Raw genomic sequence first — 26,149 nt, 5'->3', positions numbered from 1 at the left:
TTCCTCTTACTCACACACACTACACTGTCTACATCCCCCTCATTTACTCCTCATGCAAATTTATCTTCTCTTGGTCCAACCATTTTTGGTTCGCCAATCACGTCCTCCACCACTACCATTGGGACTTGGCTTCCAACCGTGGCATCCCACCCATTGGTGGCTCCTCATTATCTCCAAATTCCCTAGATGCGGTTAGGTGGTTTTCCTAGCATAACATCTCCATATTCTCCACTTCTTCTCCAATCCGCCAATGCCAATGGACCCATTTCTAATTTCAAATCTGAAGCCTCATGTTATCAAGCTTTGTGACTCTTGCTCCATTGCTTTATATGTGACTTGATCTAGGTGGATATGTGAGCCTCTAGCTCATGAGTGGACTTCAAAAACTTGGGGCACTCATGTTCGAAAGTCGATGGTCCTCGAAATCCAAAAGAAAAGGGTCATCCATCGCACGAGTAAATAGTCTCCATGTTTCAAAGACAAGGGTTATCCAGCAATCCATTGAGTCACCGGTCTCTAAGTTCCAAAGAAAGGTTCTCCAGCTCAATTTTCTCAAGTTTTAGTCGATATAATGGACATGATTCACACAAAATACACATGTCATTGTGCTCTATATTTAGTAGATCAGTTTGTGCTTGTTTGTAATGTTGAGAAAACAAGCATACAATGTGACCAATAAGTGAGTTAACATATCAACTTACACATGTTTCTTACTCAAACCTCGTTTGGACAAGCTTAAAGATATACAAAGCCTAGGAACTTACATCTGGCTGACCAACAGCTCTTAGCACTTCCCTCTTCATGCAAGCAATTGTAATGCACAATCTAAACAGCAGCCAAAATTCTAAGGTTAGCTTACCGTCACAAGGTCATGACACTTTGTCCATGCCATTATAGCATGTTTGCCATCCAAGGCACAAAGGCTGACAGACTTCAGTTATCACTCATGTTCCTCCAGCTTATCACTAGCAAAATTAATGAATCAAACCTTATTGATGCCAAACTCTAGTTTCTCTGGTGTCAATGCTTAAACATGTAAATGCAAATAATTTTTGGGCAAGGAAATTACAACCCAATTGATCATGTGGAAGAGTCATTTCAGGTGCCTGATGTTTAAACAAGCTAAATCTGTTGTGATAAACCCAAAGTCAAAGATGGTCAATCAAAAGCGTAATGTAAAAGCACTGCAATGCAAAAGCAGCCAAAAAGCAGATGATAAACAGGACTGTTGAGAAGAGCCAAGTTACCAAATGGACGAGCAAATTTGTCTTTACCTCATGCGTTGGTGATGAAGCAACAGAGTAATCTTCATGTGTCAATGGGAGCACCTACGACCATATGAACTTAGAAGTGCAAAGAGAACAGGGAGGCATACAAAAGCTCTAATCAGCTTCCATTCTCTTCAGAACCCTTCAGATAAGATGGATCTGGAACATTTGCAGTTTGTCCTGCACCAGTGCCTCCATTCTCACCTCCAGAAGTACCACGAGAAGCATCTGGAACTGATCCAAAGTCCAACTTACTTCCTCCTCGCATCTCTTCCCCAACCCGACCACTGACCTGCACGCTCTCTCTTGTGTTTCCTCCATGGACAAAGTCATGCAAACCCCCGGTAAGGGCATTGTTTCCTCCCATGCCTGGTTCAGAAGGGATACCACTACTGTTACTGTTTCCCCCTAAGTGCATTCCATGTTGTGCTGATATGACCTGCAGTAGATGCTGTTGCTGTTGCTGTTGCTGTTGTTGCTGCTGTTGCTGAAGATGATGTAATGATGACAGTGATTGTTGTGCATACTGAAGGGGATTCCTTGATGCCAAGAGTGACTGCTGCACCATCTGCTGCTGACCTTGTGGGTGAGCCATATAATGCAGTCCAGTTTGCATAGCTGCAGCTGGAGAAACCTGCAAGGCACCAAAAAACATGCAATTTCAGAAAAACTCAAGCTGTACTTATCGAGCACACTTACTGTTTCCGCAAGCCACAATGGAGCAGCAAAAGAAACAGTTACATTAATGCCAAAATGCACCTGTGCATGAGCAGGTGGAGGCTGTGAATCAGCAATGGCTGCCAAGTACATAAGATTCGCTTGCAACCTTGCTTGATATCTGCATTTATGGATCAATTGAGACGTTTCATTATTGGCAGCTTTATCAAAAGAATAATGGATTTAACTGTCACAAATAAAAAATGAATACATAATGTTTCGTTATGACAAGCATGTGGGGTCTTGGTATGGTCCTAACCTCTTTGTGGCACCTTGGGCAATGTGGATGTTGGAGGGGTATTGAGGCCCCTTGGTGCACAGACGACATGTGGACAATCAAGGAAGAAATCCCATATACATATGTGAGTAGTAAGATTCCTTATATATAAAGAAGGTTTGAGACCCTCCTCACCGAGATCCCAGACGGCTCTTTTAGGGTAGTGGGGAGGGCGCGTGGCTAGTAGGCGGGGGTGTCTGCATGTGATTCCAACATGGTATCAGAGTAGGCAGCAAGCCTGGGGACTGTGTGTGGCGACATGTGGACTACGTGACTTGCATAGAATGTGTACTCTGTCGGTGGTATACGGCCAGTAGACTTGTGTAATGCGTGTGCGCGGGAATGGCAACCCGTGTGCGCTATGTTTGAACTTTGCAGTGACGTGTCTCTTCTGACAGGCGGCTGCTGCTAAGGAAAGACTGCGCGTGCAGAATCAGAATACTCTATGTTCAGAACAGAGATTTGAAAGGTGGTAGAAGGTGCGGGAATTCATGGCCTACATCAGCATCAATGAATGGTTCGTGAGCTGGCCGGCACTCGATTGGTCGACCTTGCCCTGTGTGGGTGGTCGTCATTGTTTGGGTCTGACCTGGCCCTATGTGGGTGGCCAGTGATATTTGGCCAGCCAGTTCTCTCACTCGTGATGTTAGGCCCATGGGGGGGTGTTGGAAATATGGGCCTATGGGTCCTTGGTGTGGTCCTAACCCTCTCGTCGCACCTTGGGTAATGTCGATATTGGAGATGTATTGAGGCCCCTTGGTGCGCAGATGACACGTGAACATTTGAGGAAGAAATTCCATATCCATATGTAGAGTTGTAGGATTCCTTGGATATAAAGAAGGTTTGAGACCCTCCTCACTATCCCAATCAGCTCTTTTTAGGTAGTGGGGAGACCGCGTGGCTAGGAGGCAGGGGTGTGGGATCCCCATACTCGGCACTCCCTTTGGCTGCCATATGGCATCATCTGGTGGACTCCAACATGTACTCTGACTCACATTCTTGGGCAGACAATCATCCTATCAACAGCATATGCAATCCAACTGTCCTGGGAAGAAACAGTCTACACCATAGGAATTGGAGCATTTTCAAATTTTCACCCATCCTAAAGTGGAATGGCTGGAGAAGCTTATTCTTTTGCCAGTGTTTAGCTTGGTTGATATTTAAAAAATCACATTCTTCTATGCTAGTAGTAAGTCCTAATAAGCTTGTATGCTGGTACTTTAGTGATGGAAGGCCTAGAAGTTATCAATATTTACTGAAGAAGAACAATTCATTGCCAAATAGGCTGAGCGTCTGCTCCTATTCTGTACATTGAGCTCTGAAAGCGAATCCTAACAATGATTTTGTAAAGCCAGGCAATTGCTCTTATGGCTATTACATCCCACTGCACTTAGAAGCTAATGTGATGCCGCTTTACTGGACTTTCTCGTGGTCCATAATATAGAAATCAAAAGTCTAATGGAATTCTGTGAACGTGTGATTAATACTCCTGCCAAAGTTAATGTAATAGCAGATGCCTCCATCTAGAATGCCCAAAGAATGCAGCACAACTTTCCGGATAAAAGTTACCTTCTATTACATGCTTCGCAAATATGAGGAGTCAGCTGTTTGTGAGAAGCTGATGGAGAATCCTGACTCTCTTGCAGCATACTTCTCAGGATCTAGAATGCCCAGAATTCAGCACAACTTTCCACACAAAAACTAACCTTCCATTACATGCTTTGAAAACAATATTACGAGTCAGCTGATCGTGAGAAGCTGATGGAGAATCCTGACTGCCTTGCAGCCTGCTTCTCAGGGTCCCAGCAAGACGAACCTGCTGCCTTCATCACCAGGCTTTGCACTGGCAATTATCTCCATGACACGTTAACATATGACTAGATATTTTCTACACCTCATGTGACATTGGGAGCAAGGTACGAAAGATTCTAGGAAGATTGCCAAGTGGCATGAGTGTTTCTGCAAAGCATTACATGCAAATATCTTCTATATTTTTATGGATCAAGGAATCTGTTGGTTATAGCCCAATATCCTGGTTGTTGGCAACTGCTATTAGGTCACCATAGGCAGGAAATCATCCACCTTGTGAACACTCATCGAATCCACCAACCCAGGCAACAATCTTAAGTAACAACTGCTAGATCCTCTGTGCTAACAGACATCTGCATAAGTAGCAATTGTCTCTTGGTCCCTTGTCGTGCGGCAGTGACAAGTACTGTCCCATCTCATCTACTCTAGCCATGGTCCCCACCATGAGATTCCAACAACAAGAAGTAGATCTTTCACAGCAAAGGCTGGTCTGAACCAATTCACAAAACAATTGATCGCCAAATCTGCTGGAGCCTTCCGGCAAAATGTGCTTCGAACTCCTGCTTCCCTTGTCAGATCATGTACAGCTTTTTTTTTTTTTTTTTTCCATGAAAAAGACTTCTATTAAGTAAGAACAAAAACCCGCGAGAGCAAGCTCAAAGCGGAATACATCATGAAATCATGAGGATAATAAAAAACCCCCTCAGAGTGAGGTGGAAAGAAACCAAGGCTGAGGCTGAAAGTGCCATCTCAACCCTGTAGTAGATTCAGAGAAGAAAGGAGAATCCTTCCATTCCCTGAAGAAAGAAGCCCTCCTAGCTGAGGCTGCACGGGAGTCCCCCTGCATACCCGTCCATACGGCCATCAGAGTGTGTACAATGTCTGTCCAGATACTAGCCAATGTGTGCGAGGGATGAACCTGAGTACCCTCCATAGCCTCTGTGCATCTGGATCTCCAGATATGCCAGGCTGCTATGCTCGCTATAATCTCCCAAGAAGTATCCACAGAGGCATGTACAGCTGTAAAAGGACGGTGTGTAACCACATCCAACGAGCAGAGCTCAACCCGATGATGTCGAACTGAAATGGCCCGGGAGGAGTCAAGTCCCTCATAGAAAACCTGAGGTCCTGTAAGAGAAAGCCAAGCCACCGAGCCCCAAGTCATAAAGAGTGGGGAATGGGCAAAGTGACTGAAGATCCTGGCTATCCCCATCCAAATCAATCTCGCCTGTCTGCAATCCCATAAGCAATGCTGAATAGACTCCGAAGCAGAAAGGCAACGAGGGCATGTACAGCTTTTGGAGGAGCTGGCATTGTCATTTGAACATTTCAACACCTCCTAGTCCGTGAAGTGATCATTGCCATATTGGACATACCACTACATGGCATTCATTGTTTGGGATGCTTTTCGTTGTAGAGACAAATGCAAACTCCATGATATGGATATATGGGTCTTCTTGCCACTTGCCCTTGAAATGAGGCAATGGCACCTTGACTATATTCCAAGGTCCTAAATTCTCGATTCCAACAAGTGGTGCCCATGGCTATACAGGTACTATTGGAGGCTTTGTTTCCACCGGATCCAATTCTGTGGGATCTACTTACAATTGGCAATGACTCTGGCACGAAGTCCCTCGTGTCGAAGAATCTTTGCTCGGCTCCCAGCAAATATTGCATCACTTCACACGTAAGGCTTGTTCTATGAGCACCACCAACACTTCCATGTACTCCTCGACCTAAATGCCTTCTAAGTCCGCCAATTAACTCATTGACGCTCCTACACCCATTCACAAACCCGAAGCTTGGCACAATCAACTCCCTTCTCCCTATCAAGATTGAAAGAAGTGTTGGTGAACATAAAACACATACTTAGATTCTAGTTTAACTTGGAGTAAAAAGGTGGAACATGCCGGACGTGTGAAAGAATTGCAACAAAGAACAATACAAAAATATTTTAGCATAAAGTTCATAGAGAACATTGATAAGAATATCCATCTCCATCTTCATTATAATGGAATGCAAAAAGGGCAATCCAAGGAAGAGTGCTTGCTATGCACCCATCTCATCTTACATCTCGTCTTCCCTAGCCTCTTTCACTCCTATCTCGTCCTCTTCTTGTCAACTTCTCTTAGCTGAGTTGAGCTCCATGGCCTAGATAGGGGGTCACTTCAAACAATTGAATGGTGAGAGAAGATAAAGACAAAACCCCTTTTGTGACAAAATGAGGGGCGTTTGCTAGTCATGCGATGGGTTTCAGCTTGAAGAATGCACTCCGACATTTCAAAGCTGGATACAAAAAGTGTTCACCGCATTCTTCTTTCTCGATGCTTCAACAGGTTCAAGAAAAGGGACTAGCACATTGATGGATCTAGAAAGCACAGATACCAATGGATCTTGACCAGGTTTGAGTAGATATCGAGTTATGATTCCAGGTTAAAGTGGAATTCAAAGGCACGTACCATAGTGAAATTCTCTAATGCAACTCCAGAAATATGAAGAAAACAATGTACTTTTGACTGCAAGTTGCCTCAAAAACATAGTAAAGGTACTAGTTTCCTCTAGAGACGTGAAGAAAAATTATGCACAGCTGTAGGCTGCCGAGAAAGAGGTGAAGAAAGACTGTATACAACTGCCGGCTGCCTCAAGAGACATCCAGGAAAACTGCTTGCAATTGCAAGCTGCCTTGAGGGATCTGACGAAGGAAAGAGTTTGAGCCATGACATAAAGGGTACTCTCAACTGGACTATTTCGTAGATCTTGATTAGTAAAAAATGTATGAATTTTCTCATACCAACCATGTGCGGCTTGTTTCACTCCATAACGTGCATTATGGAGTTTGTATACTTGATGTTCTTTTACTAGGCATTTGAAAACCGGCAGGCTGACTCACATACACTTCGTTTTGCAAGTCCCCATTGAGAAAGGCTGTTTTTATGCCCAGATGATGTACTTTCCAACCAAAAAGAGCAGCCGCTGAAACAAAACACTGGATGGTGGTCATCCTGGAAGTGTGGACAAAGGTTTCATCATAATCTATCCCCTTCTGCTGAGAATAGCCCTTAGCAACCAATCTTGCCTTGTACCTGTCAATGGTACCATTAGATCTTCTTTTAATCTTGTACACCCACTTAGCTTTCTTTCCTATGGGCAAATCCTCTGGTTCTCATGTATTGTTCTTCATGATAGAATCAAATGCCACTTGCATGGCCCTCATCCAATGCTCATTGTCTTGAGCATCCTCAAAACTGCTTGGTTATTTTGTATCATACAATCAACTCATCCAAGATGAATCAATGAAGTTTGCTCCACTTGTCCCTCTTGAACCAGCCCTTGTCCTATTGGAGAGAGGAGCTGAAAATCTGCCATCTTGCAGAGCCTGTAACAGCCATCTAGTGACTGTTCTAGCCTCCTATGAAGCAGCCCTCTCTTCTCTGACAACCTCCTACACATCCTCATGTGTGATAGGCTGATCATGGAGCTGATCTGGAGCATCCAAAGGCTGCTGTGCACCAGCATGAATATTCTGATTTTCTACTGGATGCTCTGAAGTGCCTTCAATTTCTAGTGGAAGCAACCCTTCAAACCCATCCTGAGTACAGCTGTCTATTGCACTGTCATGGACTGATCTGAGTTTTCTGCAGAAATCACATCTCTACTGACAAAAATTCTTCTTCTTTGAGGATTGTAGAGATGTAAGCCTTGCTTTCACTACTGTAGCCAACAAAAATGTATTTGATTGCCTTATCATCCAGCTTGCTTCTCAACTGACTAGGCATATGTGCACAGGCTACGCAGCCAAATACCCTAAGAAAAATTATGCACCGCTGTAGGCTGCCAAGAAAGAGGTGAAGAAAGACTGTATAGTAACTGCCGGCTGCCTCAAGAGACATCGAGGAAAACTCCTTGCAATTGCAGGCTGCCTTGAGGGTTCTGACAAAGGAAAGTGTTTGAGCAATGAGGATAGGGCTGCAAGGAGTTGTTTTGAAGAGCGTGGAAGGACTGCGTGGGGGAAGAGCTACACGAACTTTGTGAAAGGAGACCGATGAACAAATGAAGGGGGTGCCCCTCCTTTTATAGCTTCTCGAGTAGGTCACGTGGGATAAGTTCTCCCTAAAAAGGACTGGAGGAGATGGGAAAGTCCTCAAATAGAACATGGCTGTTTCTTCCAATTTAGAATATTCAAGGTGGTGGCGCGTGGAAGGACTGCATGGGGGAAGAGCTACGCGAACTTTGTGAAAGGAGACCGATGAACAAATGAAGGGGGTGCCCCTCCTTTTATAGCTTCTCGAGTAGGTCACGTGGGATAAGTTCTCCCTAAAAAAGACTGGAGGAGATGGGAAAGTCCTCAAATAGAACATGGCTGTTTCTTCCAATTTAGAATATTCAAAGGAAGCCAGTCCTCAAAAATAGGACTGGCTTCCCTTGAATATTCTAAAAATAGGACTGGCTTCCCTTGAATATTCTAAATTGGAAGAAACAGCCATGTTCTATTTGAGGACTTTCCCATCTCCTCCAGTCTTTTTTAGGGAGAACTTATCCCACGTGACCTACTCGAGAAGCTATAAAAGGAGGGGCACCCCCTTCATTTGTTCATCGGTCTCCTTTCACAAAGTTCGCGTAGCTCTTCCCCCACGCAGTCCTTCCACGCTCTTGAAAACAACTCCTTGCAGCCCTATCCTCATGGCTCCAACACTTTCCTTCGTCAGATCCCTCAAGGGAGCCTACAATTGCAGCACCTCGATGTCTCTCAAGGCATCCGGCAGTTGTATACAGTCTTTCTTCACCTCTGTCCAGCTGTGCATAATTTTTCTTAGGGTATTTGGCTGCATAGCCTGTGCACATATGCCTAGTCAGTTGAGAAGCAAGCTGGATGATAAGGCAATCAAATACATTTTTGTTGGCTACAGTAGTGAAAGCAAGACTTACATCTCTACAATTCTCAAAGAAGAAGAATTTTGTCAGTAGAGATGTGATTTCTGCAGAAAACTCAGATCAGTCCATGACAGTGCAATAGACAGCTGTACTCAGGATGGGTTTGAAGGGTTGCTTCCACTAGAAATTGAAGGCACTTCAGAGCATCCAGTAGAAAATCAGAATATTCATGCTGGTGCACAGCAGCCTTTGGATGCTCCATATCAACTCTATGATCAGCCTATCACACATGAGGATGTGCAGGAGGTTGTCAAAGAAGAGAGGGCTGCTTCACAGGAGGCTAGAACAGTCACTAGATGGCTGTTACAGGCTCTGCAAGATGGGAGACTTTCACCTCCTCTCTCCAATAGGACAAGGGCTGGTTCAAGAGGGACAAGTGGAGCAAACTTCATTGATTCATCTTGGATGAGTTGACTGTATGATACAAAATAACCAAGCAATTTTGAGGATGCTCAAGACAATGAGCATTTAATTAAGGCCATGCAAGTGGCATTTGATTCTATCATGAAGAACAATACATGAGAACCAGAGGATTTGCCCATAAGTACACATGGCACATGTAAGGCTAGTTCAACACCATCAAAGGCCGATCTTCGAGAAGTGCCGGAATACTTTAAGAATTACACATGACAGTGCGCCAATAGCAATGCCAAGACCACTAAGAGAATCTGAAGTTCAAGAAACCGATAGCATTGGAGAAACTCCAATCTATGAGGGACCGGCAAAAACACGCACAATAAACCTCGCCCTTGAAGGGGAGGAATAAAAATTGGTTTTGATTGGGAAATAGCTTCGACAAGAAGATGAAACCAAACTCAAAGCACTCCTAATGGAATACCGTGACTGCCTCGCATGGTCATACAAAGAGATGAAAGGAATTTCACCAGAAATGGCAGTACACACAATACCTATATAAGGGAAGGTGCTCACCCTAAGGTATGTGGACCTTATCGCACAAATCCTAAGTATGGCACCATGGTTTATGACGAGCTGGAAAAACTCCTAGATGCCGGATTCATCTACGAGATAGAGCACACTGATTGGGTTTCACCCATCGTCATTGTGCCTAAATGCAACAAGAAGCTCAAAATATGCGTCAACTTAAAAAATGTGAATGCCGTCACAATTACGGATCACTATCCCCTACCCTTAACAAAAACAATGTTGCAAAAGATGGCAGACTCCGAAATATATAGCTTCTTGGATGGCTTCAGTGGCTATAACCAAGTGCAAATTGCTCCTCAAGACCAATCAAAATTTGCATTTGCTACAGAATGGGGTTTTTTTGCATATAGAGTCATGCCATTTGGCCTTTGTAATGCCCCGGCCAGATTCCAGCGAGTCATGTTCACAACTTTCAAGTCATTTCTGAATAAGTTTTTAAAGGTGTTTTTGGATGATTTGTGCATCCATTCAAACAAACAAGACCACTTCCAATGTCTTGAAGCGGTACTAATCAAATGCAAGGAGTATGACATCTCCCTAACTCCAACAAAATGCCAGTTCATGGTCACCCACGGAGTTTGTTTTGGGACACATCGTCTCTCAACATGGGATTGCAACTGACATGGATAAAATCAAAATCATCATGGAATTGCCTCCTCCTACAAATTCCAAAGGTGTACAGGTCTTTATGGGACATGCCGACTATTATAGAAGATTTATATTGCGGTATGCCATGACAGCTAGACCACTTTACAAATTATGAGTGGATTTTTTATGGACCGAAGAGTGCGACCAAGCCTTTGAGCTTTTAAAGTAGCGCCTAATCACAGCACCCATCCTTATATCTCCCAATTGGGATATTGATTTTCATGTTCATACTGATGGATCCAAGTATTCAATTGGGAGTGTGCTTTGTCAACCTGGTGAACATAAGAAAGACTACCCATTCTACTTCGCCAGTCGACAACTCAATGATGCAGAGATCAACTATACCACCATCGAAAGAGAAGCCCTATAAAGAAATTTCGGCACTATCTACTGGCAAATGATTTTGTCTTCTACACCGACCATCAAGCATTGCTTTATCTTGTGAACCGTCTGTGTACAACAGAAAGAATAACCAGATGGCTCCTCTTGCTTCAAGAATTCAACTTCAAGATAGTGGTCTGCAAAGATGCCCAACACTACATTGTCGATTACATGTCTCGAGTCAAGTCGCGAGAAGAAGCCACTGGAGTCGAAGACGACTTACCAAATGCCACACTATTTTAAATAAATGTTGTTCCAGAGTGGTGTGAAGATATCATTGGGTACTTGATGGCAAGAAGACCACCCCATGAAATAAAAGCAGTAGATGCCATAAAATTGATTCTAAAAGCTGCACCCTATCAACTCATTGCAGGATAATTATATAAGATGAGCAAGGACCAGATATTAAGAAGATGTGTAATGCCTCATGAGATCATGTCAATCCTGAGTGAAGTCCATGAAGTCATTGCAGGAGAACATTTCCAAGGAAAAGCCACAGCAAGAAAACTTCTCCTCATAGGCTACTGGTGGCCAACACTGTGGACAGATACCTATGAATATATAAAAGGCTATGATGTATGCCAACGGACTACTAAACCACAACACAAAGACTTCAATCCCCTAACAACAGTTGTTGCACAAAAACCATTTGAAAAATGGGAGATCGACTATGTGGGTCCCATACATCCAACAGCAAAAGGAACACATGCACGCTACATCATTTTGGCCACTGATTACTTTACAAAATGGACTAAAGCTAAAGCAGTCAAAAAGACAGATGCCAGAAGCACAACAAGATTCTTATACGAAAATGTGATCACCCGATTCAGATGTCCCATTGAAATTGTGTCGGATAGAGACACGCATTTTGTCAATGAAGTAATCCAAGAACTCTTGTCTGGCTTCATGGTAATCCATAGAAAAAGCACACCCTACTACCCCCAAGGGAATGGACAGGCTCAATCCACCAACAAAATAATATGCATTATCCTCACCAAGTTATAGAACCACAGCGTTCTGATTGGGCAAAGAAATTGAATGCAACCTTATGGGCATATAAAACCACATTCGAGATTAGTACAGGTAACACACCTTTTCAATTGGTGTACTGTGGTCCCACTCGAATTTGTAATACTAAGTCTACGAATAGCAGTACAAGAACGCATGGGAGACCATGAATCCTTGAAAGAAAGGCTCTATAAGTTGGAGAAGCATACAGAGACAAGACTAGTCACCTACCATGCTATGACAATAGAAAAACGCAGAAGAAAGGCATGGTTTAACAGAAATCTGAAAGCTAAAGACATCAAGGAAAGCGACTTAGTCCTGTTATATAATGCCAAAGTACACAAGGGAAAACCGAACTATCTAGGTCAAGGATCCTACCAAGTACAGAAGATGAATCCCATCGGAACTGTACTACTAGAAACATTGGATGGAGTCTAATTTAACACAACAATAAACGGGAGCCGACTAAAGCGCTACTACGTCAACACGCAAGCCATCCTCGACAAAAACGAAGATTTGGGAAACCAAGTCTTCCTTAGTTAGGATTAGATTGTATCACGAGCACTCACTTGCATATGTACGTCTTCGCACATATAGATAGCATCAATCGATTTTAACCTAGGACTCAAAAGTGATGCCTGAGTTCTAACTGCCCTATAAAAATCCCAGCAACAAAAAAAGCAAATAGGTAGTCCATACCTAGCTCCTAGGTCACGTGCACTCACATGCTTTCGCTTAGCCACATAGATGATTGCATGAATAATTGTACCACACACTTTCATTCCACACTCTCAAAGCATGTATAAAAATCGGAGTCTTACCCACACTAGCGAAATGGTGTCATGCAAAAATTCCCTGAACCAATAGATCTCTCACACAGACACAAAAAGGTCATACTGGCATGCCAACCAATCTAATGATCAATGGTACACCACATGCACATGGATGCAGGTTCAGAAAAGATCCCGCCACTAAAGAGGATGCGCAGAAAGAGCCCACCGTCTCAACCACGAGACCCCCTCTAAAGTTCGCAGCCATCTACATCCTCTCAACCACGACGACCAAAGCCATTCGTGGAGAGGATTCAGAGCATGACCAAGATGAACAAATACCACCCCAGTGACCAACGTCCTACACAGCCATTGAAGGGACCTGGTTAATGGAACTTGTTTGGCCACTCCCATCGACTTATGCTCTTTCCCAAGAAGCAACATCTTACTTAAAGCAAAGGGGTCTAGGTAGTTTGCATGAGAGCTTAAAATCCTTGGAGGACAGTCCTACAATGACCACATATATCAAGGATTTTCTCCATTCTTACCACTCCAATCATACCAAGGTTTGCAAGTACGATACAATCACTGTACATCAGAGCAAACGAAACATTATCCTCGATAGTACAGTCATTCAAAGGGCTTTCTCACTGCCAACACAAGGTACCAAATACCCTAAACAGCCTGTCGATGCAAGGTTTATTGAAGTACAGTCTCTCCTCACCAAGGACACACTAATCCATAGAGATGGCATATTGCTTCACACAATCCTTAACCATCGCCTCAAGGAAGCAACACAATTCCTATCCACAATCCTGGGATTGAGTGTGGCAAGAATCGATCCCTTTCACTCCGCACATTTGTTTTCCTGAGTAGAAAGCGAAAGAGAATGTGTTACAACTTCTACATACAACTTCTACAAGTAGAAAGAGAATGTGTTACAACTTCTACATATGACTTCTACATATAGAGAGAGAATGTGTTACAATTCCTACATGCAGAGAGAGAAGCTCTCCAACTTGTATAAATATCCCATAATGGAATGAAGCCTACACTCTTTGGGACATTGTGTTGAGTTTTACTTTGGTATTCCAAACAATTGTCTCAAGTGTCCATGCTACCTTGCACTCCATGTCCAAAAGCATGTCCTAACCTTACAACTCCTCCTCCCCTCTCCTCCAATCTTGCAACCCATCCTCTACCTCTCCTCCTCCCTCCTCCTTCCTCTTCCTCCTCCTCCTCCTCCCTCCTCCTCCTCCTCTCTCCTCCTCTTCCCTCTTCTCTCCTCTTTCTCCCATGCTCTTACACCTTCTTCCTCTCCCACTCCTATGCTCCCCCTAAACCCTTTGTTCCTCAACCCTTAAACTACATGATCTACGAGGGAAACGAGTTCTCCACCATATACTCTACTCTGAACCTTGGATCCTCCTTCTAACCTTGGAACCTTCTTCTAAACCTTGAAACTCCTTCTAACCCTAGAACCTCCTTCTAAACCTTGGAACTCCTTCTACCCCTGGAACCTCCTTCTAAACCTTGGAACCTCCTTCTAACCCTTAAACTCTTCCTAAACCCTGCAACCCCCAATGAAGGCGAAAGCCTTCATTTCCTCAATCATGATGATGCACGTTCCTTTTACACATGCATGTACTTTGTTTACTTACCACACTTAAGCCTACGTCTCTCACCGGAACACGACTCGAGGTCCTAAGCTACACATATACTACAACCGACAACCTCGATATATTTGTAGGTGACAAAAAGCCTCGGAACCCTGCATACTGAGAAAACCCAGCTCTTCCTACAAAAGCAGTAGGAAAGAGCCAACACCAAGGAAGTAGAACAAAGGATTAAACGAGCTTTAGGTATCGATGCATTTATGCTTGGGGAGAAGGTTGTAAAGGTGAATTCCCATGAGATATTTAGAGTAGTGAATAGAGGCAATACAGTAGATGGAGGGCATTATGACGTTGCAATCTATGAGTTGGCATCTTGCACATGTTTTGATTTTCATGAAAATTTGACAAAGAAGAAACCCTTTTTGGCATGCAAGCACTTGTACTTTGTGTTTCTAAGAGTACTAGGGTTAAACAAGGATATGCACACGTTCATGAATCAACCCATTACGAAGAAGTCAGAAATTCTCCTTGCACTCTCTAGGGAATGGAATTGCTCTTAAGTTATAGATGTACTATTCTCAGACATGTATTACCTATTCAATCCAGTTTTGTGTGCAACAATTTTTTGTAATTGTAAGTCTTTTGGGATTTTTGATAATAATATCCCAATTTTGCAATGTACTTATATGTAAGGTGTGTTTCTAATCATATGATCTACCAATAGACGATTCCTCACCACCTTCTACCCTCATCAATATGTATGTCAAGTAAATGAGCATAAATGTGATCTCCTAGAATTTGTTGCGCATGCTCAAGGAGAGCCAAATTATGGGGCTTTCCTGTTTTTCATGGATCTTGTCTTGCTCGTACTTGTATGACAAGAATTTCAACATAATCCATGCTGGAAAGTATCTCATTATCCCCAATATTGAATTGGCCATAGGTAATGTGTGTAACTTCATCAACCGTATTGATTGAAGACATAGAACACTTCTAGTTTGAGAAATATCAAATTTCTTTGTAATAGAGAGAAATTATGCTACACTAGCTCCAAATATGGTCTGACCAAACCGTGCTTTTACCATCAGCTCTAACTGTCTCTACATCTATCTTGATTTTGATTTTGTAATGCATCTCAAATGCCACAATCTCCTCTTCACTTTCCTATTGGTTTAAAATTATATCTACTGGACTATGTCACTCAGTTTACTACATACTCCATTGTAGGCATCCTATCAATTCTCGATTGTATCTCATTATCTATATATCAAGTTGGATGTGAATTCTTAAGACACGCCCACTTATCTTCCATGTGGACTATCACGTAGGTAGCCATGTCATTAACCTCTCTATGCTACCACGTCAACAGTGGCTTCCAATTGCTATGTCATCGTCAAACATGTCATCATTGACCTAGCCTACCACCAGCAAACACCTCAGCAACCGTGTGGCAATCAACTCGCAAGTCATTTTGTTTCACATGTGGGTGGAGGCCGTCGATTGTAGCTACGTTTCTTATGAATTGCATTTTCTTTGAGCATTGCTGAGTGTATCTACTTGTGCTCGGTGGCATTTCTCACGCTTACGTGCATGGACCCTTGAGACTGAAGCCATCATGTAGAGGTTGTTGTAGGTGCATTGTAAGGCATTTGGACCGTTGTGTGTTGTAGAGAGTGTGCAAGTCATTTGGTGTAGATGCCGTTGTAGGCCTTACAAATGATCTTGTTTAAATGCAGGCATAGAGCTTTGAGCTAGACAAAATCACCTTCATCTATTCTATGGATGCACCACAGTGCACATCATGCACACATTTGACGGCCTATGGTGTCAAACATGCAGCCCTGAAGCTTCACAATGGTAGAGCAAAGGATCGGTTTCCCTCACATGTGGACCCTTAACACTATCACTCCCATTCACAAGGCAGGAGATCCCATGAGCACAAAAAACTATAGGGCCGTAATGATTTTACATGTCATGTCCAAGATCTATGCATCAGTGCTCGACCTAGAGGCTAGCCAATTTGCAAAGATTCCTTGAAGCAATAGCCTAGCCTATCATCCTAGTAAGATAGTACTTAGCACTATAATCAATGAGTAGGTAGTGAGCAACGTGATGTAGGCATGAAATATGTGTAGGCAGTGAGCAACTTGATGTAGGCACAGTCCTATATGTGAGGGGACCAATGGGATATATATGATGTGCATGCTGGAGTGGCGTAGTTGATGGGATGCTTTTCTAGACCAAGATGAAGTCTTTGAAGTCTTTGACAGGTACAAGGCAAGATTGGTTGCTAACAAGCTATTCTCAGCAAAAAGGGATATATTATGATGAAACCTTTGCCCACACTTCCGAGATGACCATCATCAAGTGTGTTGTTTCAGCGACTGCTCCCTTTGGTTGAAAAGTACATCATCTGGGCATAAAAACAGCCTTTCTCAATGGGGACTCGCAAAAAGAAGTGTATGTGAGTCAGCCTGCCGGTTTTCAAATGCCTAGTAAGGAACATCAAGTATGCAAACTCCATAAGGCACTTTATGGAGTGAAACAAGCCCCACATGCTTGGTATGAGAAAATTCATACATTTTTTACTAACCAGGATCTACGAAATAGTCCAGTTGAGAGTACCCTTTATGTCAAGAAAGATAAAAAGGATTTGTTGATTATCATGTATGTGAATGATATACTAGCGACTCACACGCACAGAAAGATTTTGAAGTTTCATTTGAGATGTTTGATTTGGGTTTGTTACTGTTATTAAGGCATTCAATTTATGCAGTCAAAATACATTTAGAGACTGTTACAAAGGTTCTCCAAACTCTCACAAATAGATCACCTTGAATCAGATTGGCAAAGAGAGCAGACTAATTTGACTATGAAAGATATGCTACGAGCATGTCTCTAAGAGAGAGTCGGATTGGGAAGTGTATAATAGTAGCACTTCAGCCACTAGGTTCAGCCCCTTAATGCTTATATGGGTATCATCCAAAGATCTCCTATTGTTGGTCACTTACTAGAATATTAAGGGGAAGGTTGCCTTGCATGATATCCAAGATATGCTTTAAGAAGCTAAAGAAGTATTAGGAGTGCTCAAGATACAGCAATATACAGTACACTATTCGAATCATGGAAAGTCACCACTAATTCTGGACGCATGTAGGTATTGAAAGCTCATTCCTTTATTCGTGTGTCATGCATACTTTGTGCTCAGGATACAAACAAGGGGGAGAGACAGAGAGAGAGCCATATCCAGCACAAAACAGCAGATCTTCATTTCAACCTTCCAACTGTACACACCCACTCTATCCCGAACGTACAAGATTACATGTATGGAAAACCATCCACTCCAATTCTCCAGATCTCAAGTCCCTAATTACACCAAGTCTCACACTCCATAATCAAACCACTCTAACCCCCCCCCCTGGGCACATGACCCTACACTAACTTATTTGATTGTATATCTCGGGTTTGGTGACCCGATTTACTTGAAACAAACCCCATCTAAAAGCCTCCGGACTCCATAGCGGAGGTGGATTTACAATACAACCCAACACAGCCTTCTATACAATATCACTATAACCTGCTAAGCACCTCTGACAGCAGATAAATTTTCAGATAGGTATCTACTTCACTTGCAAAGCGAGGTTAATGGGAGCAGTTTATCTTTCCCATTTGAGGTAGGTACCTGTGGCACGTGCCTAGGTTCACCATAGTATAGGGTAGTCTCAAGTACTCATTCGGTCTGACTGAAGCCATGATGGTTTGTTAGAATTACTCCAAGACAGCTCTGCAAGATTCATCTTCAAGAATCGGTTGGTTGTCCAAAGTGACCAAGGAGCTCATTTTATGAATAATGTTTTCTCATAGGTCATTGCCATTTGGGGAGTAAATTATAATTTTTTTTAAAGCAAAACAACTCCATGGTTGCAAATCTTTACCATTGTTGTCATAGAAGTAAATGGTACATTCTACAAGAAAGAAAAACAAACTTTGACAAGGCAGCAAAAAACTAGCCTGGAGGGAAGTAATGGCATGTGGTGCCTTGCTCGCATGTGGGAAAATTAAAAAACAAAGTCCACATGTCAACCTTGAGGCACTTTGATGTAGCTTACAATGCCCCTACTGGCATCATTCACAACATTGTTGCAAGCAAACATAGCAAACGAAAAGCTTATAAAATGTTGTTCAAGTTTTAAGTCAACACACTTGATGTTCTACTCGGTGGCAACGATGTTATACTTATTCTAAGCAACCTAGGTGACGCATTTGAAAGGTCCCATAAAATTGAGACAACAATGCTTCCCATGGCCGATTTGGTTGTAGAGGCATATAATCTCTCGGTAAGGATTGGACCATTTTTTGGCATATATCGCATTGCCGAGGATACTTGGTGGAGTCACTAAATAAGGCTGCCCATCATAATCCAACTTGCATTACTTTTTGAGCTATTACCTCAACTCCAAAGTGTTCTCCTGCACCTTGGTATGCTTCTTAGTGCAATTGACTTTCGCGTGGCAATACAAGGATGCCATCACATCAGCTCCATGAGAGTGTATTCCAAGCCTTGAGTATGAGTTGCCTCCATTGGTCTCACTGATAGATAATGTATCAAATTTTCATGCTCGACATGTGCTACTTTGATTTTGTATAGTAATGTGACTATCAAGCCATAGGCACACTTTTCTCAAATAGACTTTTCATAGGTACACTTTTCTTGGGTTGACAGTAGTTGAGAAAGACAATCTAGGAAGAGACTTTTCTTGGGCTGACGGTAGTTGAGAAAGACAATCTAGAATTTCGCCAACTTATGTATGATTTTAAAGTTAAACTCTTGTAGCCATCCTACTTGCTATAACCATTCCTTGAATGGCTATCTTTGCCAAAAGCTTGATGATCCACAAAGAAAAATAAAGAGATTCCGAAGTAGATCTTGTTTGAACTTTTGGCACATTATAGAGCACAATGCTTCTTGTTCGATGAGATATAACAAAGCTAGGAGATTCTAAAGAAAATAAGGAATTCCCAATTAGATAGCATTTGAACTTTTGCACACTGTAGACTATGGGGCATGCTTCTCACTTTGTTGTGCTACTTGTCCAAGAGACAATAAAACTTGGTGGTTCTCAAAGAAAATAAAGGTGTTCCCAAGCAAATAGTGTCCGAACTTTTGCACACTATAGACCATGCGGAGTGCTTCTCACTTTGTAGTGTTGTAATCACGTTTCAGGGGTTAACATTTTGCTAATAGACAAAATGGTCTACCTTACCTTTAGGTTGTACCAAAATTGTCTCAATGGTGAATCTTGAAGCATCCACATGTACATGAAATATAGCCTTCCACATCTCCAAGCGCTGTACGGATGAGTTCACAAAATTGCCACCTACCCGTAAGTTTTGTACATTGAATTACTTGAAGCAAGTTTAGACCACCATAAGGTAGTCTACTTGATAATAACATCATGAGTCCAATACCATGTGCTCTCATCCCAAATGACACCCATGTCAACTTTCAAGTTCCAAATACTTCCAAGATACAATGTGTGTCCAACACCACATGCTCTTGTCCCAAAGAGCAACTGTGCCAAGTCCCAAATATTTCAAGGTCAAGAGGTCTACATGCTTGGGAGATGCCTTTACCTAACGACATATTTGTAAGAGTCATTCCGTAATATTTGCTTTGAATCCTAATTAGAAGGGCAATGGCTTGTTTTTATAGTGTAACTTTTCTATCAATTTTGACAATCCTTGGCTAAGACTATCCTAAGAGCTAGATCTTAGATTACCAATCCTCCATTAGATTGCCTCCACTTTTAAGTAGTTGTCAACATGTGGGTAACAACATGGTTACTTCCATCACAAACATAATTGCGTTGCCCAAGCTGGCAAATTCTAAAAGAAGCAAATTGCCCTTGCTTGGTATACTAATTGAATATTGATTAATCGTGAAGTTTTGTTTTTGAAAAGCAGAAGAAAAGTTGTATTATATTATATACATGTCATCATTTATACATCCTAAAGTCCACATGAGATTCATTAGAAAAGGATTTCATAAGGAAAGCATCAACATAGCATCTAAAACAAGACAACAACAGCAGACTGCAGTAGTCACTCCTCTTTGACTTTGGATGAGCACTCATTTAATCATGTAGTATTGATGAGTGGCTTTAACGAAATGGCTAGTTCTTGCATGAGATCATCGTCCATTGTCTAATATTTATTACTGATAGTACATGGTCGCCACCAAGAGAGTATCATTGAAGATTAGCTTCAAGACAACAATCATCGCAACTCGCACAAGCTTTGGAATGCTACTAGAGTAAGAAGTCCCCTCATCCTACAGAGACCATTATTTGACTCACCTTTTGCAACGGTTTTTTTCTTTCAAAAGATGTTAACTTGAATGAGACTTGGGAGCAAATGAAACTTTAAACATCTTGGTCTCACCTTAGTTTGTGAGGAATCGACCCCACCATGGTCATTGACCTAGGATGCACCAGATGTGAAAGCTATATCACTCCCTGTTGTTTGTCATTAAGTTGCAAGAAATGGCAAGAATTCTAGAGAAACGCGGTTTCCAAGGGTTTCCTAAAGCCTTCCGTTTTCAAAACGAGGAATTGTCACGGAAATGGCAAGCTTGCAAGCATTCATTGAAAATTATATGCATGTTTCATTCGAAAAATCCTAGGTGAGTACAAACTTCAAAATACTCTCAAAAGACTAGGAAGATGATTGCACATGCATATTGTCCTTCAATATATAGGCTCCAAACTCAAGTCCGTAATCGAGATGCACGCCAAAAAACTGAATTTATGATATTTACCTTGAATTCCATTCTCAAATCTCTTAGCAGAAAAATCTTTCAAAATGTTCATTTAAACTTGATTCCTAAGAGCATCAAAATCTGACTTACACCTGAATTTCGTATAGAGTAGGAAATATGAGCTACAATTTTGATGCCAAGAAGGAATCTTTAAAATCTCTACCACCCAACGAGCTAATACAAGCTTTAAAATAGAAACATTTTATCTTCACAGTGAGGAACACACTTACGCGGCACACTCGTTCAATCTGCCAAGGTTTTGATTCTCCAATATAGCAAGAATAAGCTGTTTGTTTTCGTCCAAATACTGCATCATGAGCCATAACACCGCTCAAAATTTACTCACAAACCCACTACAGGTAAACCATCCCTTAAATTCCGCCTATTCATTTTCAAAATACGAAAGTAATGACAAATCAACATTTTGTTACGCAAGCAAAAATACAATACAAAACCCTACACTACAATTCATACGATGCTTTTGATGTCTTTTGATGAAAGCATTTTATCATCGCTACACAAGTAGCCAATGAGCACAGATATGCATCAAGAACTTTTATCTACAACCTTCCCTTATACTCATTATCTAAGAAAGAATGTGTGCCTTACTTTGGGAATCAATCCTTCTCGCCCCTTATGGTACTACCAAGCAAAAAAAAAGCATCAACCCCACAAACAATTTACAATCAATCCCAAAAATCCAAGTAGAATGTTAAACAATAAACAATGGAAAATATGCACAAGAAACACAAAAATCCAACCCTTGGCACAACTTGTTGGCAGATCGAAGTAGTTCATTTGAAAAAAGTACGATCAAAGCCATGGTGAAAAACTTTTCATAGCGAATGCCATCCGACACTAAAAGCCATCATCACTTGTAATGAGCATGACATCCAAATTCCATTTATAAGATATGGTCACCTATTTTAAATGGATGATAAGCCGATGCAATGTTGCCAAATGCCCCTTGACATACTAGTAAGATCTACCTAGACTAAAAGCACACTTGTTGGAAATGATCGTCATGTATTTCTTTCTCCGATGTGGCTATTCTCAACAACAACAAAATCACAACTTAGCAATTTCATCTCAATCATCCAACAATTTTTCCCAATTCTTGCAGAAATTTGGAAATCAAGATTTTCAAAATAACCAAGATTCTTCTACTAGATTTAGATTAAGAAAATAAGTATTCTTTCCAAGATCATTGGTCTTACTCTTCAAGTCAACCAATGTGTTGCAATAACCATCCTAATCACTCCAAAGGTGTAGCTACAACATCACCCAAGAATAATGGATCTTCTTCAAGAAGCCTGTTGGCTTTGCACCATTGTTCCAGCAATTATAGATGGATCAACTGCCGTAAACAACCCAAGCAAATGTCCCAACATGGAAGAGTGAAGACCACACGTGATTGCAAAGGCGATGCTCTAAACCCTACCTAGGCAATGTGCTATGGTGTAAACGGTTTGCTGTGCTCATGTGGTAAAGCATCATGACCTAGAGGGGTCATATTGTGCTCCAATTTGGGCCCACATGGAGGTCTACTACCCAAAAGGTAGCCCCATATAATTGGTCCAAGGAGCCAGTGAAAGAGGACTGGTTACATCTCTAAACGTTGGAATTGAGCCTGAAAGTAGTAACACTATCCTCGTATTCCTTTTTGAGTCTATCCTAGGCCATTGTCTTCATAGAGAAATAAGGTCCTAAAAATCTCATCATCTGTATATATCTTCAAGCAGAAATCATCCCCGAGAAAACAACCCCAGCCATCGTGGTGGATGTTAAGCTGCTAAAGGCATACGAGTTCATCCATCAACCCCTGCTTATTATCCACAGACATGTTTGATAGCAAAATGAATGGTTGTTACGATCCATGTATTGCATGCTCCATATCACATGGATAAATACAAGGGCATAAGAAAACGTTTTCAGTGACAGGTGCACACTAGGTGTAGCTGCTTTCTAATTTGCGTGTACAAAATTATGTTGCAAGAGAGAAAATGTACAAGCCAAGGGGTAATGATTGTATTACTAGATTGCTGTGACTTGCGAAGGGCAAACTACCTTTTCGAATGTGCCAAAACTTACCCCAAATGCAAGAGAACGTAGCTCTGGCTAAAAGGTTGTTCTGACGAGTAGCGTTAGATAAAAAATGCAAAGCGCTGTGAAATCATAATTCTTTTAAAAGTAACTACGACCTAGCACTACCTACTCCACTTGATAGACAGACTAGGCACGCCCTCTTTATTTTTTTGGCTAATTCCACACATTTTCATGCTTAAGGCTTCTCAATTGAGCTTATCCATGGAGAACTCTTCAACAGTCTCTATGTCCGTCTATACAGGTGTTCGATCAGTGAAATCGACAAGAGAGCTCCATTTCTCTCTAGATTCTTCCTACCTTTGAGTGCGTATTTCTAGTGCCTTTTGTCCAAGTGTCCCGAAAAGGCCGTGCTTAGAAGCTTGGCTACCGATCAGAGTCCAAGGTGTTGGTGCAGGTTGGTGCCTGCCTGCGCTTCATTGACATGCTAAAACGAGTGTGTGTGTGTGTGTGTAGCATGCAAATGTGTGGAATCAACCAAAAAGGGTGGCAAGCTGACCACAGTCTAGCCTACTCAAAGCACTTGCCAATATACGAATCGTACAGAAACTCGATGTGAGCTGTGTGAATGTTAGAAAAGTCAATCGATCCAGACCCAACATCACAACTTGCTTCAGCGTCAATCATAGGGGGTTACCCCACTGACTTCAGTCAGCCGTAAACTCGAAGCAGTAAGAACATAAGACGAGCAAGCCCGAGCGAAAGACATGCTGCCCAAGCTCTGCAGAAAACCAAGTGAAAAGCAAACCAGAGGGAAGAGGGGCGACGAGGGCTTTCCGCGGGCAAGAGGAAGGGACCTTTTGGATGGTTTCTGTTGTGAGGTGATGAGCAGAGTGCATCGGAAGCTGCTGCTGCTGCTGCATGGAAGCTGATTATGATGATAAGCCAGGAGCTCGAGCAGGCTATAGTGTCAATGTTTCTTTGCCTCTCTCTCTTCCTCTCTTGTTCTCTCGCAAACTGTATACACCTCAAGGCAAGCTTTTTGCTAATGCTCGAGCGAGTTTGACAGTGCACTCCCCTTATCGTTCACAGGCTTGCAGCTGCAGCCAATGCTCTTTGCCTCCTCCCTTCCGAACACTCTGTTTTGCCAATGCTCCTTCTCTCTCCGCTTTCTCTCTCGTTCTCGCTCTCGCCAGCCGCTCTTCCCTCAGGCTTACACCTGCAGCCACTGCTCTTTGGCCACTCCCTTTCAAACACGATATTTTGCCAATGCTCCTTCTCTCGCTCTCCCTCTCTCTCTCGCGAGCCCCTCTTCACGCTAATTCGACACTTGCAATTGACATCTCATCAGAATCCTTCTCTCTCTCTCTCTCTCTCTCTCTCGCTCTCTCGCCTTCTTCGCCCACACTGTACAGTGTACACACACAAAATTTGAAATTTGTACTTTGTAGATTCCACCCACAGAAGGGACCTCGTTCATTGAGCCAAAACAAAGGCATCTTTGAAATTTGTTGAGTGATTTTTGGACAAGTGGCAATTTTACAAGTAGTGGATTTCAACACCTCGAGAACATACCCATGGATCGTGAAAGTCTTTGTGGTTATCATGACCCCGCGTCCAAGAAGAACGAGTAAATTTGATTGGTTGAATGAAATCTATTGGTAGACGAGGTGGACGAACTTGCTTCAAGCCGACGCCTTTCCTTTGGAGGAAGGGCGATATTTCGCTCTAAATTCATCCAATTTTCTAAAGCAATTTCCAAGATTTAAGAATCTGGGACATGGCGTGACTGCTCTCTTAGAACCTCTCACATGATGAGGCAAGTTGGGTTGCATCCTTGCTGCCATAAAAATCAGGTTCATGCGTAGAGGGGCAAACCAAAAAGTAATCATTACTAAAAATTTTGAGCATTTGAATCGTTGGGTTAGTAATCAAATTTCGCAATCTTGAGAAAATTTTGCTAACTTGGCCTGCCACATGAACAAGCTGTTACCCATCACAATTCCTCACCTTTTTAATCCCAGATATCGTATTACTTGGATTTCAATTGGTGCAACACCCATTGAAACTTTAGAACATTTGATCTAATCCAAATGGCGAGGCGACTTGTGGAGGAATATTCTTTTCCCAAGGATCATCCATCCTGCCTCCTAAAACTAGATTTGCAGCAGGCAACCTTTCAATCGTGGAGCACGTAACTACTAACTCAAAAGCTGAATCGTAGTATTTTATCAATTTTAAAGGAAAAAGCGAATGAGTAAAATGGGGGACATGAGACGCGACAGAGGGTTCATTAGGACCAGATCCTCCCTGCAAATGTAGGGGTGGTGATTTATTATTGATTTCGTGATGTCTATATTTTGGAAGCTGCAAATACATGAATGAGGCAATACAATAACGGATCATCATTGTTGCCTATACAATATTGTCACATGGACTACAACCATATGAATAAAGGTGTCGTCATTCTTCGATCTTGCATCCATCTTGGATTTCTTTGCTCCCTCACATCGATAACATGTATTAAAGAGAGGAATACTGTAAGAATTTAAGTTGAAAACAAGCTAATTTTGAATGGGCGAGCAATTGAAAATATTTATATGATAATATATAATGTGTAATTATTATAATCACACATAGTGTGGGCGGGAAGGAAGCGCATCTTCGAATGGAAGAAAAAATCAATTAAAAAAACAGTGACATGTCACGTTTTTTATATAAATCGCCATGTCATCACCACATATTCGTACGAATAAACTTGTGTTAAGATGAATACATTCCTTCCATTTTGCATATAATCTCATTGTTTGCCAATTTTTCTTATCTCACGCTTGGTTCCTCAGCCGAGCATAAGAGATCTAAAAAGGAAAAGAATGAGAACGATCTTTAAGGTTGTGAAAGCAATCTAGAAGGTCCGA

The 26,149-nt window shown here is 42.0% G+C and overlaps 1 protein-coding gene across 2 annotated transcripts; it reads right to left on the bottom strand.

Moving 5' to 3' along the window:
• Positions 1-853: 853 nt before the first annotated feature.
• LOC147900514 (uncharacterized) lies at positions 854-24,680 on the bottom strand. 2 transcript variants are annotated; one of them, XM_087377325.1, is made up of 4 exons: positions 21,663-21,693; positions 21,419-21,495; positions 2,028-2,106; positions 854-1,902 (listed from the first exon to the last, which is right to left on the bottom strand). In XM_087377325.1, exons 1-4 carry the CDS (start codon positions 21,690-21,692, stop codon positions 1,387-1,389), a joined length of 702 nt encoding a protein of 233 aa, XP_087233451.1. In that variant the 5' UTR covers position 21,693; the 3' UTR covers positions 854-1,386. The 2 variants fall into 2 exon arrangements, with proteins under 2 accessions (XP_087233451.1, XP_087233450.1); XM_087377324.1 differs by lacking the exon at positions 21,663-21,693 and adding an exon at positions 24,089-24,680 and having other exon boundaries at positions 855-1,902.
• Between the last annotated feature and the right edge of the window lie 1,469 nt (positions 24,681-26,149).

The sequence above is a fragment of the Dipteris shenzhenensis genome, chromosome 7 (genome assembly GCF_047967505.1).
Source record: "Dipteris shenzhenensis isolate YYH24624 ecotype China chromosome 7, Dip_SZ_1.0, whole genome shotgun sequence".
In the NCBI taxonomy this organism is placed as follows: Eukaryota; Viridiplantae; Streptophyta; class Polypodiopsida; order Gleicheniales; family Dipteridaceae; genus Dipteris; species Dipteris shenzhenensis.
This window is presented reverse-complemented; position numbering and strand designations above follow the sequence as displayed.